The following is a 21,040-nucleotide window of genomic DNA, read 5'->3' on the forward strand; positions in this document are numbered from 1 at the left end:
GTCCATACAAAGGACTGCTGCTCTTAAGACCGATGTCACTGTTATTCCAAGCAGGTATCCAGTCACAGATTAACAATCAATTACCTTGTGAGGACAACCTTTGACTCATGCACACACAAGCTAGAGCCCTTGGTAAAGCCTCTGCTTTCTGTCTAGAGATGTGTTGCCTCATCTCCTGCAATTATTTCAGCAGGACAAAAAAGGCAGCCCAGTTTCAAACTCCCCAAATCTGGAATAAAGTCCAAACTTTATGCCATAAGTCCTATAACTTTGATAAACTGATTTTTGTTTGTCTTTTTTTCAACATCTGCAATGCCTTTTTAGTTTTTCAGTGAAATTCTCCTAATAAGTCACTCTGCAAAGTACTCATACACAGAAAAAGGCAGGGAGTCATTTATTTAATAATGAGGGGGCAAAAACCCCCAAATTTTTCATCTTTTGTTGCCACTGCATGACACACTGTCCCACTGAGGACTATTTCACATCTATCAGAAGTTTGAACTACTGTTTGAGCATGGAACTATATGGCATTACAACAGCCAGTATATTTCTGTTTCATTTCCTATCCTGAGTTGTGGAAAAGTGATAAGTACTTTTAATATACTCCTAATATTATACAGAAGAAGGTGGTGCCAGGGGTGGGAAACATGTAAGCTGCAATACCATCAGGAATACCAGACTCATTTCCAGGGCAATACCATGGCAAAATAGATGGTTCCATGAGCTCCAATGATTTTGGAGACTTCAGCTGAATGCTTTGTCCATGAATGTGGAATTAAGTTTCTTTGGTCTATTTTTTTTCCATTTTGCATCTTTAATCTGTATGGAGCACAGGTTTCACAGGAGCAAAAGGAAGAAGTTAATGGTCTGTTAATGGGCTAGCTTAACACCTTTTCTTCCTCCTCCCCTCCCCATATAATCATCTTGATACATCCTGTACAGAAAGAGGATGTAATTAATGTAATTAGTAAATATTTTAGAACCTAGTTCCCTCTAAAATTTTCGGGACACACCCATTTTAATTTGCTAGGCTCTCGTGTGGTATAATTTTCTCCTCTCTCTGTCAGGACAAATTGAGTGCTAGAATCATACACCACACTGCTTTAATAGTTGTGGTTTAGAGAAATGAAATCAACTTGTCTAAATAAGAAGAATCTTTTCCTAATATCCCTATACAGATAGTGAATTATTTCTAAATGGTGACTGATATGCTTAAAAATATATCCCTATGTCACCCTTGTTAGCAAATTTTAAAGGCAATACTCAGCCTGTCAGATGAAGCCTAGGTAGCTTCAGCTGCCAGACTTAGGCTGAGGAGGATTTTGAGCTTAGTAGCCAAGGGGCAGCTGAAACATTGCTTGTATAGAGGAGCATTAAACATCAGGCACAGCAGTGGTTACAACTAATCTTCAACAGACCTGCTGGAAGCAAAGTAATGTACAAGCAAGCCCCTTCTAGACTGGGAAAAGCAGACCAAGGTCAAAGTCCCACACACAAACTCTATAAATGTTTTAGAATTAATCTGTAACTGGATTATGGTTTTGTGTGCTAATGAATTCTTCTGAATTCTCTCAGGGTGCAAAATCATTTTCTGCTTTCATCCTCTCTTGACCTTCATTGTTCTGTTTCTCCTACTGGTATCTCCCTAAAGGAGCTGGTAAGGATTTCATGCTCTTATAAAGCTACAGCCCACTTTTTAAAATGACTACATGGCTATCTGAATAAGGAAGGTTTCCCCTTAGATGACATTTTTGCTAAAAAACCCAGGTTCTTCTGGATAAGGTCAAGCTCATTGTTCAAAGGTGTTTGTATAGGAAAACCTATCACATACCATTTGTTTTTTTATGTGTAGGACAACATCCTTTGGACTTATGATATTTCACAAGTCTCCAAAGACATATCAGATTTTTCTCAGACAAATTCCTGAACCTGTCACACTACTTGGTCTCTATTTGATTAGCATATCCTAAGCTTCCCTTCTCACAGCCTGATAAAAAAGTAGCATGTGACTTTATAACCAAGCCTCCCTTTCCATTAGCCAGGCAAGTGCTGTTGTTCAGTCCTGTTCTCTTATTCCTGCATTACCTTCCTGCATTAGATTTTCTAGCTGCTCAGACTAACAGTAATGATCCCTTCTGCTATCAAGAAACCTAGCCAGGAAGGAGGGGACATTGATCAGTCTGGGAATCCCATTCCCCTACTGAATTCAACATTCCTGCTACTCCCTTTTGTTATTCTTCAACACTTACATGAATGCTTTTCTGTTTCCCTGATTACTCTCAAAATAGTTACCCTTTTTTCCCCACTGGATTACCAGGAAATCAGCTCTTCTACAGCTTGGTAAATTCTGCTGGTGCTGATGTCTCCCAGGGAGGGGGTTGTGCAGCTGCCTTTTGTTGGAAAGATGTGACAGTAACATCTTGCCTGACTTGAGTGCTTGCCTGAACTTCTGCCACAGAAAGAAGCAGTCCTGATATGACTGGGTGGCCCTAACCTACAAAGTAGAGCAGGAGCTACCTTATTTAACACCAAATACTTGCTGAGTGTGTCAAATGTCCCCTAGCGCTGCCCCGCGCTGCCTGGGAGCTGCTCTGGCACCCGTTCACCTGCAGCTGGGAGGAAATGAGCCACCTTCCAGGATCGGTGTGTGGCCAGAGGCCAGATCCTGCCCGGGGAGGGAGGGGTAGCACCTGCACACCGGCGCGGCTCTGGAGCGTCTCCAAGAGCAGCAGCAGGTTTGCTGAGACGCCACCCAGCTGGGGAATGCACCTGCCCGGGCGGGAGGCGAGGGCTCCGCCGGACCGCGGGGCTGCCGCGCACCGGCAGCGGGAGCCTCGCCCGGCTCCTGGCAGGCACTTACAAGAGGAAGGGAAGAGATTTTCCCCGTGGGCTCCCTCGTCAGCTGGATCCAGCGGAAGGAAAGCCAGGAAAAGCCACTGCTGCCAGACTGGAGCAGGGAAGTGTGCCGGGGTGTCGCATGTGGGCCGTGTCTGCTGCAGGTGAGTGATCCCTTCCTCCCCGGGAGCCGGGCAGTAGCTGCTGGCAGGTTCGAGGCTGCTTCAAACTCACTTCTTAAGAGACCCTGCTTCTTGCCTCCAATTGATTCTTCCTTGTCCTATTGTTTCCTCTCAGACTTGGGAGTTTCTTGTTTCCCTTGGAACTCCCAGGCCACCCTTGGCAGAGGTGTATCAGGACAGGCTCTGCGGGGCCAGGATAATGGATGCCTGTTGAGTGTACAAAGAGGAAGGGGAACGTGACATTTCACAATGGAGCGTGCCAAAACTGTCTAGATCTGTGTAAAAGGCAGCTGTGCACTGATCCTGTTACAAGAAGCCCTCCACCACCCCTAAGGCCAGAAACCCTAGGCTTGGGGAAAGGAAGGGACAATCCACCATCACCCAGGGCTTCCCAAATGGGGTCTCATGGCAGGAGCACTGCTGGGACAGATGCTCACTTGTGGGACAGCATTATCCATCTGTCAGGGGAGAGAGGGTGGGCTCTCCCCAGAGGTGCAGATCAAACTGCACAGGTTTGCGTGGATCCTGAGCAGCCCAGGAAAGCAGGAGCATTGGGAATTGGTGGTTGGTGTGGCAGGCAAAGAAGTGTGGATCTCTAGTTAGGATTTTGGGCAAGACAGATAGATGCCACATAAAAGCCCCATTACTCCCATTCCTTGCATGTTCCTCTATTCCCAGTCCTGAGTTCTCAGAGAGGGATCCTTCCCACATGCTCCCAGGTGCACAGACAGGCCTCAAGCACCATGACACTCAGAGCTTCTGGTTTGTGCACTAACAGTAATTCAGTCATAAAACAAGATACAGGAGCTGCATTCTCTTTGAGCCTATAGGGAGTTAGAACAGAATCAAATATGGTTAGGAAGCATTTCTTTACTGGAAAGGTGGTCAAACACTGGAACACACTTCCTAGAGAATTTATTGATACCCCAAACCTGTCAGTATTGAAGAGGCTTCTAGCCAATGCCCTAAAACACATTCTTGAATTTGGTCAGCCCTGAATTGGTCAGGCAGTTGGACTAGATGATCATTGTATGTCCTTTTCCATTGAAATACAAGAGAATAGACAACACAATAGGCTAGAATAGACAAACTAAAACACAATAGACAGAAGAGAATGTACTGTTTCAGTTGGAAGGGACATGCAACAATTCAGGGCTCACTCTCTTGCTAAAGAAATTCTTCCTAAAGCATTGGAGGTTGAAAAAATTACATGGAAATTATGGGGAAATGTTTATGCCTATTCTGGACTAAAGATTTTTGTGAGGCACTGAGTGGTGGCAGGTCCATCCCAAACAGGCTATGGACAGATCAGGCGAAGAAGCAAATAAGCTATGATGGACTGGGGAAACAGAGGGCTGAGATGGCTTGGATTTGCTTGAGATTGTGAAGCTCTGCTGGCTCTCATCCACACTGCTCAGATAAATAATTTTATGTATCGTTATTTTAGGAAATCTTGTTGGACTCTCCCAGTCTCCATGATGCTTACAACATCCACATAAAAACTGCATAAAACCCTTCCAAGGCTGGAAGTACAAGGAAGTGCTGCAGGAGCCTGTCTCATCCCCAGACTTCCCCTCCTAAACCCTGTGGGTAAGCATTGTTTTGAGGGGTACCCTGGGTTTGAGAAGAGGAGGGAAGTGAGAAATATTTCAAGAGTTGAATTGCATGTGGTTCTGAAATTGAATTGTTAATTAATGTACAGTCTGTGGCCTGTCTGCCAGTTATCAGTCTGTCAGGCACAAAAAGTTTAAAAGTTACTAAATATATGCATGTATCACTCTGAGGCATTCAGCCAGGGTACCTCTCCCACACCTGCAGCCAGGAGTGGCCAGGAGCACATTGATGATGACCCTCAATTTCCACTTAAATGTTGTCAGAGCAGGGAAAGAAAAAAACAACCAACACAATGGAAAAGGAAAAACATGAATACTTTTGTTTTCCTGCATTCCTAGCGCTTTCCTGCTCTTCCTCCACAGCTGCCAGCCAGCAGTGGGGAAGGACAGCATGTCACTTTTTTCCTGAAATGTGCTCTTTGGACTTAAAGCATTGTGTGGCTGTGCTGGTCCTCTCCTGCTTTTCTCTTGCACACAGGTGCTGGCTTCAGTAGTGAGTAAATGTAGAGACTGATGACCCGTGATCCACACTATCAAATACACCAATCTGATGGGCCACTGGCTTGTTAAGGTCTGTCCCAGAGCAGCGAGACCAGCTAGCCCAAAGAACACCAAGAGAAGGGGCAACAGCTTTGGGGGGCTGTCCTCCCTCATGGCAGAGCAGGCATCTATATTCCTTCCTTCCTCTCAGTCTGATCTGGGCAAAGTGATGTGCTGCACAGTGCCAAGAAAGCAGATCAGCAAAGCTGCTGTGAGAGCAAAGTTCATCCCTTCTTCAAGGAGTGGTGCGTGACAGTCCAGGATAGCTTTGGTTTAACATAGAAAGAGTTTTCTGAAGAGGGTGGGAGGCAATGCACCCAGCCTGAGGAATGAGAAACTGTAGCTAGATTTAAGGAGGAATGTTTTCATGGTGAGGGTGATTTAACTCTGGAATGATCCCTGAGGGGCTATAGATTCTCCTTCCTTGGCATGTAAATGAATGGGGCCCTGACCTGCTCAGTCTGACTTTTAGGTGAACTCTGCTTTAAGCAGGTGACTTCACAAGGTCCCATCCCACCTTAATTATTCTGTGATTCTAGGAGTAAAAATACTGTTATTAGCAGCACAAGCCCTCGGGGTCTAGAGAAGCAAGTGTGGATGGTTTTAGAGCAAAAAATTATATTCCCAGAACATTTCCAAACAGATGCAAGGAAACATGAAAGCACACTTCAGTGGAAGCCTTTGCCTCTCCAATCATTTGTTTAATAGAGGTTAATGCAACACTGGGAAACTCTCCAAATAATCTGCTTAATAGAGGTTAATATAACACTGGGAAATACATGCTTGTGGAGGTGATACTCAATTTTGTTCCTCGGCCAGATGCTCCTATGGCTTTATTTTGCTCTCTTGTCCTTCTTCTGAGCATATAAAAAACTAAAATGGTTAAATCTTAAAAAGTAACATGAGAATGCAGTGCTGTAGCCTGATTTTTGATCACATTTTCCCTCATTGTGGTTCATGCTGCTGTGATTTCCTTGTTTACTGTTTGACTCGTGTAATTTGGGTCAAGCAGCAGAAGGACACAGACTTTGCACTTCTCCAAGCTTTATGTTCTCTTCAAATCTCAATCTAATCTATAAAAATGCTACCTACTAGACTCACCCATTCACTGCTAAGGAGGAGATAAGGCACAAGAGAGAGCAATGTTTAGAACCAAGCTGATTTGCATCGGCTAAGGGAACAACTCCAGACTCAATGTCTCCTTGCCTCTGACTACTTTAATAGTGCCTCGTGACATCCTCACCTTCCTGGGGACTTGTGCCCTGGGCACACACAAGGTATCTGCTGTCTCATGCAAAATCAGAGGGCAACCCAGCAGGCACAAACCAACACGCCCAGCAGGCACAAACCACGCTCAGCCACAGCTCTTTTCTCTCTCTAACTGCTGCTTTCTGATGGCTCTGGCTCCAGCCAGGAGCTGTAGGACTCCCATGGTTCTCCCTGTCCCCTCTGAGTCCTGGCTGTCTGTGCCGCAGCCATCGCTGCCCGGCTCCCCGAGCTGGACCAGCCCCGTGCGGGACCCGCCGTGCCCACAGGCTGCCCGCACCGCACCCGCACCCGGGCTGCCAGCACCGCACCCGTGCTGCCCATACCCGCACCGCACCCGGGCTGCCCATACCCGCACCCGGGCTGCCCATACCCGCACCCGTGCTGCCCATACCCGCACCCATGCTGCCCGCACCGCATCCGGGCTGCCCGCACCGCACCCTCACCCGGGCTGCCCGCACCGCACCCTCCTGCCCATACCCGCACCCATGCTGCCCGCACCGCACCCGTGCTGCCCGCACCGCACCCGTGCTGCCCGCACCGCATCCGGGCTGCCCACAACGCGCCCGCACAAGGGCTGCCCGCACCCGTGCAGCGCTGGCAGCGGGCCCGGAGCCAGGCCACAGTGACCTCATGCTCCATCGCAGCCGGGGAGTGACTCAGGAGGAGCCCGGCCTGACACTGTCAGGCGGTGTCTGGTTCGGCACTCCCCGCACAATTGTCCTCCCTCTCCCCCCGGCCGTGTTGGCTGTGCCCCGGCAGAGGGTTTGAGGTGTTTGCTGCCCTGGTGCGTGCAGAGCTGCCACGTGTGGAGGTCATAAACTGTCCCTGCCTGTGTGTAATGAGCCATGAGCCCAGTACCGAGCAGAGCAGGGTACAAACAGAGTGTGCTTGACGTGGCCTGATGGGCTCCTGAGAGCCATTTCTAGCAGGCAGAGTGGCTGTCCCCCCACCCAGAAGTGACACAGCTCTGACACAAGGGACCTGAGTCAGTTCCTGTCCCTGCCATGGGCTCCTGTAGGACTCACAGCAGTTCATGTGTGTGCCTGTGGTGGTCAAGAGTGCATTATTCTGTCTAGGAGGTGACCAGAGAGGCTGTTCTGGGTCTCCAGGTCTTGCCCCATGTCTCCCAGGCTCAGCCATTGCTGACATGCTCCCATGCTCTCCTCCCCAGTTCCTCTCCATGGTTTGGGTACCAGCTGTTCTAGAGGGTCCCTGTGGTGCTGTGGGACCAGCTGGAATACTGCCATGCCAGGGAAGAACATTTTGTAAGAGAAATGCAAATGGTTTCCACTCTTGGTCTAAAACTGTACCCAAAGAAGTATTAAGGGGAGCCAGGACAGCAGGGACACAAGCCTGGGAACCACGAGTGGTGGGCTGAGACAAGGTGCTGTGATTGGGGAGCCCAGCTAAGCACAGCACCTCGGAGCCAGTGCTGCCCTTCCTCTGCTCCCCTCCAGGGGCAAAGTGCTTCACAGACCAGCAACAAGGAGAGCAAAATATCAGGGTGCCAGGCCACAGCTAAGGGCTCTTCCCAGGGAAGTGCTGAGATCACTGGACATGTAGCTACAATATTTCTGTAGAGAATTTCTGAGGGGAAACCACCGGCAGTGCAGGGACGAGGACAGGGCTGAGAACATGCAGCTATGGCAGATCTCACTCTTCCAGCCACTGGAGTGGAAGGGTTAAACCCTGGTCCTGACCCCCACCTCCCCTTCTGGGCAGCAGAGCCAGTTGGTGACAAGAGGCTGATGCTGATGAGGGAGCATGTGAAGCCAGAGCTGTGAATGGGGCTTTATCCCAGAAGGGACCTGCCTCTGCTCCGTCCCTGCCCTGCTGCCAGCACCAGCTGCAGGCAGAGTCCTTCAGGCAGCAATGTGCCAGCAGCCTCTGAGCAGGGCACACGGCACTGGGGAGGCAGGAGACTCGCCCTTGGGGCAGCCTGGGGTTCCCCCACAGCACACAGAGGCCTCCCATGAAGATATGCAGCTGAGGCACACAGGGCTCCTGTGAGGGAAGCACAGCAAGGTCTGCAGGCCAGCCTGAGCAACCAAGGCCCCAGGTTTGGCACAGGATTATTTGGTACAGGGGAGCATGGTCTCTGGTTAATGATATCTTCTCTTCTTGACTTTTTCAGATGAAAGACACAGCAAAAGAAGGAGACAGCCCTGGCAGTTCCCCTAAGGTGCTGCTCCAGGAATGCTCCATCATGTTTCACAGCCCTGTCTCGGTAGTGGGTTCAACCCCAGCACGTGGATCATAGCTCTCCAGGTGGCACCACTGCAAAAGGAAATTCCATCAGGATCCAAAGGATGAGACTGAGACAGCACTGCTGGAGAAATGCAGCTGCCTTCACGACTGCTGCTGCACTGACCTTCCATTTGCTGTAAGGGTGCAAATTCATCTGTGCCACCTCTGTGCCCTCTTCACCCAGCTGCCCACCATGCCAGAGCTGGCAGAGCTGAGCAGCCCCCGCACCCCTGCGGATGCGGACCACATCCAGAGGAATATCTTGGAAGAGCATGTGGAGCTCTGGTGGTTCCAGGACCCCAAGAAGTCCATCCTGTGCTATGGAATGGCCGTGGTGCTGATCCTGGCCTGCGGGATTGGGGGCATCATCCTGCTGTACAGCACCAGCAGCCGCTCCGGAGAGTGGCGGCTCGCCGTGGGCACCACGCTCTGCCTGCTGGCCCTGCTGGTGCTGCTGAAGCAGCTGCTGAGCTCTGCGATCCAGGACATGAACTGCATCCGCAGCCGCGATCAGATCGAGCTGCTCAAGAGCGGAGGCTTCTCGGACTGCCTGGTGCTGCTGCTGAGCGCCCTGGTGCTGCTGGTCTGCGGGGCGGTGCTCACCATCCTGTCCACCACCAGCATGCAGCTCAGCCCCGCACGGCCGCTGGCCAGCATGTTCACCAGCGGGGTCATCCTCCTGACCGCCGGCAGTGCCATCCTCCTCTGCCTGCTGCTGTACCTGCTGTGCACCTCCTGCCGCCGGGCGGCTCCGCGGAGCCTGGAGGCCGGCGACATCCGCGTCTTCACCATCTCCGGCCGCCTCGCTGGAAACAGGCGGCTCCCCCCCACCTCCAGCATGGCCAACCTGATCTGACCCGGGACGCCTCTGTGTGAGCCTTAGCGGATACAACCTGTCAGTGGTGGCCTTTCCCAAGGAAGGGCGAGAGCTGCCCTGTTTCTGTTGGAGATGACTGGCATGTGCTTTGCCCCAGGCTGGTGGCGCAGCACAGACTCAGGGCACCTGGATGGGCTCTGACCTGGATGGCATTTTATCTCCACAGAGCCTCCTGTGTCAGCTGCTGCCTGCCTGGCTGTGACCATGTTACAGAGTGAAGGTGAGCCTGTGTTGTATCCTGGGAACCCCAGTACTTGTTTGGTTCCTGCAGTTCCTGGAACTGTGTCATACACTCTCCTGGCAGGAGAGGCTGTAATTCTGGGTGGTATAAAACCAACCTGTGCTCTGGGCAGAGCCTCCAGCTCTTGAGTGAAGTAGAGCCTCTAGCAGCTGGTGAATGGCAGGAGACACTTTGCGTGTCAGCAGGCACGAGGGAGCCTGGTGGGAGGTATGGCTGCAGGGGCTGCTCCCAAAAGTCACCGGTGTCTGTGGGAGTGAGTGTGGGATTTGCACAGGATTGTGTGTGCCAGAAGCATGGCTGGACCTCACATGAAATGCTGTTTGTGTTTGCAATGCCAAGATCTGTTCCAGTGTTACATTTCTGCAGCCCACCATCACCTGTGGTTTATCAAAGGGGTGATGAAGCAGTGCTGGTGTCAAGGCCCTGATGGGTTATCTGTGCTGGACTCAGTGTTGGGGCTCTGTTATCATGCCAGGATGCTCCAGCTACAAACAGCAAGGTGCAGTTGCTGGGGGATGGTGATGAGATGCCCAAATCCTGGGGCTGAGGCTGCCCTCTGCAAAAGCTGTGCGAGGGGAGTGTGCTGTGCCCTCCCACAGGAGTTTCCCAGGCAGAGGCAGGAGCCCTGCAGCTCATCCCAGTCCCTGCTTGTTCCCAAGCTGTTTCTGTCTCCCAAGTGCTGCAGCTGCTGAAGGGCAGAAAAGTTCCTCTACTGTCACTTGGGCCTTACCTGGAGTTTTTTTGGTGTTTTATCTCTACAAGGTGTCTTGTTTTATCACCAAGGTCTCTCTACCAGAGGCAGACTAACAATTCACCCCAGGAACTTTTCCTGTGACTTAAGTCTAATTTACCTGACAAAATTCTCATTTTCCTCATAGACTCACTAACCATTTCACTGCCCTTTCCATAGACATAGATCCCAACCTCCTGCTGGAGATGGTCCTGCATGACTTTCTCTTCCTCTGAGCCAGTTGGTCAGAGCATGGTGCTAATAACACCAAGGTCATGGGTTTGAACCCCATATGGGCCATTCTCTTAAGTGTTGGACTCTGTGATCCTTCTGGACCCCTTCCAGCTCAGACTGTTTTGTGATTCTTCATCTTGTCTGCTCCCATCTTTCCTTCACCTGAGTTGCTCTGCCCCAGATGTTGGTTTTGCTCATTATTTGCCAAGTGTCCTCTCCAATGAAACAAGACTGAGCTATTGTTTTTTGGTGCCTGGTAGCAAATTTTTTGGAAAAGGAAGGTAGCTGATTCCCTTGCTATAACAGCACAAATCACTGTTCATGTTACACCTGGAGGCAGTGTCAGAGCTCACCATCAGCTGGTCAGTGAGGGCTTCACCCCTTCACAGCTCCAGACCACCCATTCCCAATGCAGTGAGATCTCATGAAACCACATCTGTATTCACCTGCTCCTGTCCTGCTCCTGCTGACTTTCCTCTGCCTGAAGCCTTGGATTGTTTTCCCCAATGCAAAGGTACATAATCTGAGCTTTTCTCTCTGTATCTCTGTTATTGCTACATTTTCCTCTGCCACTTTCACATCATCTGTAGATGTTATTAAACTGCTGTTTCCTCTTCTCTCTGCATCTCCTCCCTTAATCTGCCCAGGAGCTCAGGCGGTGGTGGTGAGCTCAGATCCTCCTGTGCTAAATCTCTTGAAAGCTGAGCTTTCCCTCTGGGCTGTTTGGCCTCAGGCCCACCAGGGACCCCAGTGGTTACACAGCAGGGGACAGGCCAGAGCTGAATGCTCTTGCACCACCATCACCATTGCTGCTGCTCTGCAGGTCTGTGTCAGGGCACGTGCAGTTATGCCAGCCTGCCCCCCCTCTGCCAGCACCAGAGGTCCAGCAGTGACTGCCAGCTCCACAGCCTGCACGTGCTGGCAGGCCACAGCTGCCTGCACACCAGCTGTTTTGCACATCTGGGCATTTCTGTGAAGAGGCATGACTGTGCCCAGCTCGCAGCTCCTTGCTGCCTGCATGTCAATGTGAATCCTGTCCCCTCCACAGCCCCTTCAGAACGTGCCCCAAGTGCCTGTGACTTGTGCCAGGAAAGGGTGATTGACTGTGAGCCAGCAGCCCAAGGAGAAAATGGCTAAGAACAGGCTGTGCCTGAAGATGGTGGCTGGCTGTCCAGCTGCCCAGAGGGACAGCCTGTGCAGCCCAATCACCGACTCCCCTCTGCAGTACAGGTGTGGTTTGTTTTGGGTTCCTGTGTTGTGTGTGGACACACATAATAAAGTGTTACAGAAGTTGATTGTGTTGAAGGCTGATATTTGAGTGCAGACTTCTCTGCAGAGCAGAGGTGTCAGGGCTGGCCTCAGCCCAGGGCAGTAATCACAACAGCCCAAGATCCCTCGTGTGGCTGTGGTTCTGGATCACCAACTAGTGTGGCAATGCCACCACAGCCCCAAAAATGCATGTACTTCTTTCATGATACACAATTCCCACTTCCAGATCCATATTAATCTCTCTCTGCTTAAAAACCCAGACGTATCCAGATCCCCTTACCACCACTCTGTGAACCTGAGACCTTGCTATGCCCCTGAAAGATACTCACACGGAGCACACAAAGCCTCTGAATATGTCAGTGCTGGCTAGCTTGTTTACAGAGAAGCTGTTTCACCCTGTGGCAGGGCTGAGCCTCGTACCTGGAACCAGTCTGCCTGCATACCTGCCCCTGCTCCCAGCCAGCCTCAGCCAGGCCCTCATGGCAGCTTCCTGGGTGGACCCCTGGACAAGGATCCTCCTTTTCATGCTCTGACCCTTTGTATTCCCAGCTCTGTATGCCAGATGTATTTCCCCCCAAACATGAGTTGCCAGGTTCCAGCACTGCAGCTGCCTGAGGGCAGAAAATGCAAACACACACACACACACACACACACACAAAAGAAAACCTGCCATGTCTGCTTGGCTAAAAAATAAATGGATGTACTTATGAGCAGGGTCAAAGTAGACAAGCCATCCAACCACTAATGCTGAGGGACTGGTGAGTAAGATCCTGGACAAATAAGCCTGGGTGCTTGTATTTTTAACTTCTTTTAAGACATCACCAAGACTAAAAAGAAAAGACTGCATCCAGTTGAAAAGCCCAGCAAATACCCTCCAAAAGATAACTGAAATGCTTTTTCCCAGCCCTCAGATTTAAATCTCTTACCCAAAAGATATTAGAAATTTCCAAAAATACTGTGTATAGTGTATTTTCATAGGTAGCTGATTAGCCCAGAAGACAAATTATGAGACAGTAACTGAAAAAGTAAAGCTCACTTTAGAAATATGGCATTTAAGAGAAAAAGTTGGCTGACCACTGAAAGAAGCCAGCAGGTTTTCCTCCTGCTCAAGGCTTCAAGTCGCACATTTGCTCTCTACCCTGTCTCATCCATCCAATGCCTGACCCATTTTTCCCCTTTGGTTTGCATACTCTGAGGTGTATTATTTACCTTTTTTTATACATTAAATGTTTTAATGAGTGGAGAAATAGAAAGGCAGTTAGCAGTGAAATAGAGATTTAAAGGAGGTGGGGGAATTAGCTGTGTGGCAGAGCTTTGAGAAATGCTGTCCTGTGATATCTCATGCTCTGGAGCATGACGAAGAGACTCCTGAGCTATCAGGGATGGTAATGACTGGGCTGTGCCCTGGGCAATCTTCCCAATCAGTTGGTACCAGCCTTATGAATCACTTTCTAAAGGTGAATGCCACTGCTGCTCCCTGCTTTTAACTCCAGAGTAACCCATGAAGGCACGACCAACTCCAGCAGAAATAGCTTGCAGTTACCTGTGTCTCATGTGCTGTTCATCATACCACAAAGATGACAGGAATGTAAAAATTATTGCATTTGTACAACTCCACAGCTGAAGAGACACATGGAAGTCTGTAATGGGTGCTGAGGACAGGGTCACCTCACCCCAGTGCATGGGCCTGCCACTGCAACTGGCAGCACCAATGAGTTTGCTCAACTCTGTGGAGCTGACAGGAGAAAGGTGTCTTTTAGCTTGTCATCCTGGAGAGGAAAGAGAGAAAAGAAAGAAGGGCTATGGCTGGAGAGACATGCACAGAAACCCTGTGATGGTGCACTAGAGCTGCCTACACCACAGCAGGTGAAATATTTGTTTGGACAAGAGCACTCATTGTGCCACAGATGTGGTCTCTCGTCGCCACAGTTAGAGCAATGTATTTATGGCCCTTGAAAGCACTTGCAAAAAAAGCTGCACCCCAGCTGTGGGGCTGGGGGTCTCCTCCCAGCACTGCCACTGGGAGAGTCCCACCAAACCACTGCAGGCAGAGGCAGGGCTAAATCATGCTTTAATCACACCTCAGAGTAACAATGCATTGAGGGACAGAGCAGGGCTGAGTCTGGCACCATGGGGCAGTGGGGCCAGTGCCCAAAACCCCATGGCAGCACCCAGGCAGGCTCCTCTTCCCACTTCACCTGGCTTCCTGGACACGGTAGGCACCACCTCCTTTATCCTCAGCATCTGAGCAAGGCTGGGAAAGCAGCACCTGGTTTGGTGTCCCTGTGACAGTGCAGCCTACTGCACTGAGTGTCATGCTGGGACGCTCAGGGACCAGCTGCTTTCAGTCTCCATCATCATTCCTAGTCCATCCCTCTCTCCCCTCCTCTCTGCTCCCTTCCTCCTGCCCCAAACATGTGGGGCCCAAAGCCAAGCACAGGTAGGAAAGGGGTGGAGCTAGGGAGACAGCAAGAGGCCGCAGCAGTGGTGGCTGAGCTGTAAGCCTGCAAGCTCAGATGGAGCGATGCAACTCCCGCTCCTCTTTTGTTGGCAGCTGCTCACTGGGCTGGATGTAGTTGTCCTCGATGAAGCCATCATCATCCTCAGCTTGCAGGTCAGCAGCATCAGTTATGGAATGGCTCCCACAGGAGCCCCTGTCCCAGCTGCTGCTATCCTCCATGGGGCTGCGGCCGATGGAGCTGATTTCGGGCAGCGGCCGGTGGCGGTAGCTGGCGAAGTTCTTGTGGGCAAGCTTGCACTTGGCAGCCAGTGCAATCAGGATGGAGATGCCAATCGCTGTCACCAGGAATCCCACCAGGTATGGCCAGCTCCTTCCCCCCTTCCCGGCAGGCAATGCAGTGCCTGTGACACAGGAAAAGCACATGGTCAGCCTGTAGCACACCCAGGGGGTGTGAACACTGGGGGTAAAACTGCCTGACAGCTGGCTGGTACTGCTGCCCATCACTGTGGAGTCTGTGCTCCATGTGGCTTTGTGGCACCTGTTAACTTTCCTGTCACAAACCCAGCAAACACCTCCGGGAGTTGGCCACCCTCCCACCAAGCCACTGCACCAGTGTGGCCGAGCAGCCTGAGCCTCTGGGACTGTGGGGCAGAGCAGGGGGTCTCACCTGCAGCCCCACCCAGTATGACGGAGGACAGGAAGGTGCTAAACCTTATGGACACCTCTGAATCCGCACAACTTACTGTTGTTCTCAGTCACTGTGATATTCTGTGGTGTGGTGAGCTCACGAGCAAACCGCTGCTTAACCTGGCAGCCCAGGTCCTGAGAATCCAGAGCTGCAATCTCCCGGCCCCTCAGCCCCGGGGGGGACACGCAGGTCACCTGCACAGCTGGGAGACAAATGGGCTAAGGTGGGATGGGGGTCTGCACCCATCCCCTCTCCAGTTTAGAGAAGATGATCCCCGCTTGCTCCTGGGTTGATGGGTTGCATTGCAAGGTGCTCCTGGCTCTGCCTTACAGACTCGCTGACCCTCAGCATACTGTAGGGAACAACCAAAGGGAAAATCCCCTGACCAAGGAAGTGTGTGTGACTCTGATTAGCAGCTCTTTTAAATTGGATACAAACAAATTCATGGATACCCACAGAAACCCCACTGTTCTTACTTGGAGCTGAGCTCAGATACTCCGACCTGGCTCCAGAGAGGGAGCTGCCAACTCCTCAACAATCAAAATGTGGTCACTTCACAAAGTCACATAAAGATGGATTTAGAGGCCAAAGTGTACATGCAACCCATTTCACAGAAGAGTAGCCAAATGATCCTGCTGACATTCTTAGAAATCCTTGGTATCCTGCCTAACTGCAAGCAAGGAACAGACACATCACCTTTTGGTTTGCTGTCACTCAACAGGATAGGACAGACAGCCATCTCAGACCTTGTCCAGGGGTCAGAGCAAAGGGATCAAGCAAGACTCCTACACTCGGGGTTCTGCCTGCCCCACACACTCCCTGCCACCCACCCTCCACTCACCTCTCCTGCGCCGCAGCCACTGCTGCAGAGGGTGCGCGCTGCAGTCGCAGGCCCAGGGGTTCCCTTCCAGAAGGACCTGTGGGACCGTCTCCAACAGCTGCAGGCTCCAAGGGGCCACAGAGACCAGAGCATTGTGCTGCACATCCAGGTGGAAAAGAGCCTTCAGCGGCAAAAGGAAAGGGACATCAAGCTCTTGCAAGCTGTTGTTTCTTAGAAGCAGGGTGCGCAAGTTTCCCAGGCCCTTGAAAGTGTCCATGTGGATGTGGGTGATGCTGCAGCTGCTCAGGTCCAGCAGACTCAGCGCCCCGAGGTTGGAGAAGACTGCTGGGCTCAGCGTGAGCTTGGCATTGCTGGACAGGTTGAGAGACTGCAGGGAAGGGAAGTGCTTCAAGAGAGTCCTGTGATGGGACATGACCAAGGAGTTGAAGGAGAGGTCCAAACTGGTGATGTTTCTTGGAAGGGAACTTGGAGCATGCTGAAGGTTCTTCCCACTGCAGTTGGCCCACCCCTGGGAAAAGAGCTGCTGTTTGAGATGGGCTATCCATGATGGGGAGTGTCTCCATAGAGAGACTGCTCAAAGGTTCAAATGTCTTAATTACCCTTGCAGAATTTAAAAAAGCAAAGACACACACACGTTTAAAAAACACATGAGCTACCAGACTGGAGTGGGCCTAGATAAATGGAGAAAGATGAGCAGAACAGCCCAGGACTGAGAGCAGCTGACTGAAACAGTAAAGGAGGAGCATGCAGGGCTGGAGGAAAAACCCAAACGGATGAGTGCAAAGGCAGCAGGTTGTCACCTCCCTGTCCTTCCATACAGGGCAGTTGTCATACAGGGTCAGTTTGCAGAGGGCTTTCCTTTTCCTCCCCTGGATCCCCACCTCCAGCCCCCTGGGAGCTCTTGTGTGACACAGGGGCATCCTCCCAGCTGGAGCAGGGAAGCAGGCGAGCCTTGCCTGTTGCAAGGGCAGGCAGGAAGCTGACCAGGCTGCAGAGCTATAGGCACTAGGCACCTGTACTAGTTACCTGTGCCTGGAGCAGCTCCCAGGGGCCTGTGCAGGACAGAGCACCAATGCTTCCATCTATGCCACATTCCTGAGGATGCACAGTGGGTAGCTGTGGCTTACTGCTGACTGGCTGTGCAGTACTGGGAAACAAAACCTTAGGCCAAGGACCATTCACTGTCCCAAAAGACCAGCAGAGCAGGATGGAAGGATGTCAACCCACATGGATGGATTTATTTTTTTTTTACCAGTAAAACAGGGTGCCCCAACTCAAACAGTTCTGGGGAGCAGACTGCAGCATGGGTTACTCTTGCCTGGGCTTTTAGTGGGAGGGGGTCAAGTTTCCAAACTAAAGCTGCCAGACAGCAGGTCACCAATTTAAGTTTGGTTTGGCAGGCACAAGCTCCTGCTAAGTACTGTGTTTGGACTTTGCAAACAGAGATGCTGTGCTTTAAGTTTACTGTGGTCCATAGTCCTGGGTTTCTGTGTTGGCTACATTCCAGACAGCTGAGCTTTCCATTTCCTTCACCTGTCTTTTCATCCTCCTAAATGTCCTATCAGACCCTGCTGCTCCTGCTTGGCAGAGGAACAGATATGCCCTTAAATACCTCAGGTGCTGAGGACTGGGTTATAATTGGGCCAAGCCACAGGGGCACCACATGGGCCTTGTTTCCAGCTCAAACACAGCTGGGCTCAGGGAGGCTTTGGAAAACAGTGCAAACCTTTGGGTGGAATAACTGAGAGCTCAGTGGAAAGGTCAGTGGCCCATGACAGCCACTTTCCTTCATTCTCAGCTCCTGCCTGATGCAGCCAAGCTGCTGGCTGCAGTGCTTGTCCCCGTGGCTTAGCAGTGTTTCCTGCTCCTTGCCGGGTGCTCAGGGATCCTGGCCCCAATCACCCTGGCTCCAGTCACTGCATCACCATGCACTGGGGAAGGGAGTGAGGGGTTGGGATCTCCTCAGGGATGTGATTCATGGCTGCTTGCCATGCACCCCTCATGGGCAGCTGTGTTACACCTGCAGCCAAGAGACCCTCAGACAGTCAGAAATGCCATGACTCAGACAATGCTCTCCCAGGCCGTGCTCTGAGAACAGGCTGGACAACATGACACGTTGGGAGCAGGACAGCCAGGCTTTGGGCATGAGCAAACCACCCTTGTGGCTGGTGGCCACTGGCACAGCACATCTCCCAATTAACTCCGCTGCCTCCTGTGGGTTTTCATCACTCATCTTCTCTTGAGCCGTGCAGAGCAGGAGCTGCCTGCCAGGCCCTGCCGCCCCATGGCACCCGGGCTGCGCTGGCAGGCCCAGGAGCCGGCCCTGCCCACCCCCATGCCGCCCGCGCCGCAGCCCCCACGGCCCCCCTACCTGGTGGTCAAGGCTGCAGGGGTGTCCCGTCACCACTGACCAGGCGCAGAGGAGGCTGCAGACCCAGCAGAGCAGGCAGGTAGGAGCCATTTGGCTCCAGGAAACTTCCGGCCAGAAAAACAAGTCTCGGGGAAAGCTGGGAAGCCGGCAGAGCCGGCCCTGCCGGGCGAGGTGTGGCCGCGGCCGCTCGGCTCAGGGCTGCCACCGAGTCCCCACAGGCCGGCCCCGCACTCAGCAGCGCCCGGGACCCGGCCCCGCTGCCGCCCCGGCCCCGCTCCTCCCGAGCTGGTGAAAGGTGGCGGTGCCAGTTACACATTAACAGCCGCGCCCCATCACCTCCCAGCCGTGTGGCCGCCAGTGATCGGTGACCAGGACTGCGTGCTGCGCTGTAGGTGCCGTGGGGGCTGCCGAGGTGGCTGCAGGACCCTGGGAGGGCTGGGGAGCCTCCAGAGGGAGGAGGGGGCACGGCTATGGCATCTGCCCTGAGACGCTGCACTGGAGGAGAGCAGCCTGAGCCTGGTCCACGCACCTGGGACAGGGACACACAGCCAGCCCCGTCGGGGGAAGCTGGGGCTGAGGCAGCAGGGAAGTATCCTACAGGAAAATAAAGGTCTTGCTGGAATTCCAGCAGAAAGGTGTTTAAAGCATGCAGCAAACTGGCAGGTCGCTGGGCCCAGCCGCAGCAGCCCAGTGAACAACACCTGTTCATGAAGGTCCCAGAGGATGGGAGTGTCCCACCACCTTCGGCACTCTCCATGCACGCCTGCCACTTAACAGTAGTTCTCCCTTCCAATCCTGCCATGCACTCAGTGAAAATCTGAGAAATCGTGTCAAAGCAGCCTCTCATGGGTGTTTGCTGGCATGCCAGACCTGCTCCTGTGCCCACGGGTGATGGGGCAGGTGAGTGGGCAAGGCTGGCAGAGCCACAGGCCAGGCAGGGAAAGAACTGCTACAACTGCTCCTGCCTTTGCCTCTGAGGCAGGAGGGAGCCCCAAGCTCTCTTCCCTGCTCCCCATTCCCTGGTCCCATGCCTGCTCATCGACAGGAAGCCGATTGCCAGCAAGAGCACTTCGGAACTGTCGGCAGCTGGGACAGGATGGCCCCTCCTCCCCCAGCTGCCAAAGGGCCCCTCCACAGCCACACATCCACCCTTTCCTCAGGGAAAGGGCTTCCCAGCAGCCCGTCCCTCATCCTGTGGGCATGTGCTGGATGGCAAGGCAGCAGGCAGCTCCTGCTTCCCAGCTGCCCAGGCAGGCTGGGGATGCTCAAATACCCCGCTTCCCGAATGTTCCCATGCCTGATGCGATCAGTCCTTACCCCAGCTTCGCAGGGCCTCCCCAGGACCCACTGAGCACATAAAACAAAAGAAGTATCCAGAGAAGCAGGGCTAAAAGTGTGTCTGAGGCAGGCCAGTCTGCTGGTGGATCTGCAGGGCGGTTGCATTTCCTATCAGGAAATATATCTGTGCGTTATGGTTTCTGGCATGTGGTGCCATGCTTTAGAATGTGCAAATAATAACAAAAAGAGGTATTTTTGTCAGTTTTTGGGTTTTTTTGGTGTTTTTTTTTTTAGCCTGTTGTAATTCAGCAAAAAAGCTGAGGATCATGAAATCAGCAGATATTCAGGTGCTTGGAGTGTCCTACGGATTGGGCAACTGGAGCTTTCCATGTTGCAGGAGAGCAAGTGGGGAGAGCTGCTTCGGCTGTGTTCAGCTGTGCCTATCTCTCTGGTGCCTCCCCTGGAGACAGATAAACTTAAAGTGGAGCTGTAAGGTCCTGGCTGGCCACAAAACTCCCACAAAAGAAAGGTTTCCTACCCTACCTCCAGCCAAAGGAATCTGCACATAGACAGCACAGCTCTTATCCAGGTGCTTCTAGAAAAAAACACAAGCAAACAAATCACATTGGGTCAGATTCCTCAATGGATCCCTGAGATCTCCTGGGTATGGCCTGGTGCAGAGGATGACCCCATATGGCTCCCATTCCACAAAAATTCTGCATTAATAATCCCATCATCAAACGGATCCTCCTGAAAGAGGGCATTTCACAGAGTGCACTCCAACTCGGGCTCTGTGTGATGCACTCCCCCACAGCTGCCAGGGAAGCACAGAGTGAGTTGCACATGTAAGCACACAGCTCTGCGCCTGACTGGCCCCTACAGCCAGCTTCATTTTCCAAGTAAATGAGGGCAGCTGCACCTGATATCCACCTTTTTCAGATTCTGTCCCCCCTCCCTGCCATGGGGTGGCCAGGCAGCTGCACTGTGAGAGCCCCTGCTCACTGCCATCCCTCCCTCAGCATGCCATGGGCACCGCGCGGCCCCAGAGCACTCTGTAAATAGTCGGAAGCGATGAATGGATTTCCCTTTCCTCTCCATGTGTGCTTTAGATTTTTGGCCGGATACGGCATGGGCCCAGGACACATCAAAACATGACGCTCACTCCCTGGCAGCCCTGGCTTTTCACATGGGAACAGTTTGATTTGTGAAGCAGTGTGAGGTTTGGTGAGTGAAGCTTATGGTGATTTCATGGGGTACACTTTTTGTTTGCCAGGCAAAGAGCCTGGAGCCGGCTGGCGGCTGGCACAGCCTCCATGCTTGGAGTGAGACACTGGGGCTGGGCTGTAGCAAGGCCATGCTGTGCT

At 52.2% G+C, this 21,040-nt stretch overlaps 2 protein-coding genes across 3 annotated transcripts; one reads left to right on the top strand and one right to left on the bottom strand.

Moving 5' to 3' along the window:
• The first annotated feature begins 2,822 nt into the window (after nt 1–2,822).
• Nucleotides 2,823–12,061, top strand: TMEM125 (transmembrane protein 125). Of its 2 annotated transcripts, XM_063165890.1 has the most exons (3): nt 2,823–2,999; nt 4,465–4,607; nt 8,574–12,061. In XM_063165890.1, the coding sequence occupies exon 3, from the start codon at nt 8,880–8,882 to the stop codon at nt 9,540–9,542; it is 663 nt and encodes a 220-aa protein (XP_063021960.1). In that variant the 5' UTR covers nt 2,823–2,999; nt 4,465–4,607; nt 8,574–8,879; the 3' UTR covers nt 9,543–12,061. The 2 variants fall into 2 exon arrangements, with proteins under 2 accessions (XP_063021960.1, XP_063021959.1); XM_063165889.1 differs by lacking the exons at nt 2,823–2,999; nt 4,465–4,607 and adding an exon at nt 8,261–8,464.
• Nucleotides 12,062–14,091: 2,030 nt separating this feature from the next.
• Nucleotides 14,092–18,605, bottom strand: C11H1orf210 (chromosome 11 C1orf210 homolog). The gene is made up of 4 exons (XM_063165888.1): nt 18,399–18,605; nt 16,028–16,535; nt 15,242–15,388; nt 14,092–14,899 (listed from the first exon to the last, which is right to left on the bottom strand). The coding sequence occupies exons 1-4, from the start codon at nt 18,486–18,488 to the stop codon at nt 14,550–14,552; spliced, it is 1,095 nt and encodes a 364-aa protein (XP_063021958.1). The 5' UTR covers nt 18,489–18,605; the 3' UTR covers nt 14,092–14,549.
• Nucleotides 18,606–21,040: the final 2,435 nt, after the last annotated feature.

The sequence above is a fragment of the Melospiza melodia genome, chromosome 11, assembly GCF_035770615.1.
Source record: "Melospiza melodia melodia isolate bMelMel2 chromosome 11, bMelMel2.pri, whole genome shotgun sequence".
NCBI classification, from domain to species: domain Eukaryota; kingdom Metazoa; phylum Chordata; class Aves; order Passeriformes; family Passerellidae; genus Melospiza; species Melospiza melodia.

What these genes read in the sequence shown, in the direction of transcription:
- TMEM125 (XM_063165890.1), top strand. Translation starts at nt 8,880, where the DNA reads ATGCCAGAGCTGGCAGAGCTGAGCAGCCCCCGCACCCCTGCGGATGCG.
- C11H1orf210 (XM_063165888.1), bottom strand. Translation starts at nt 18,488, where the DNA reads ATGGCTCCTACCTGCCTGCTCTGCTGGGTCTGCAGCCTCCTCTGCGCC. An exon ending in GTGGCTGCGGCGCAGGAGAG is followed by an intron (nt 15,389 to 16,027) that starts GTGAGTGGAGGG and finishes TTTGTCTCCCAG; the next exon opens with CTGTGCAGGTGACCTGCGTG. An exon ending in CACAGTGACTGAGAACAACA is followed by an intron (nt 14,900 to 15,241) that starts GTAAGTTGTGCG and finishes CCTGTGTCACAG; the next exon opens with GCACTGCATTGCCTGCCGGG.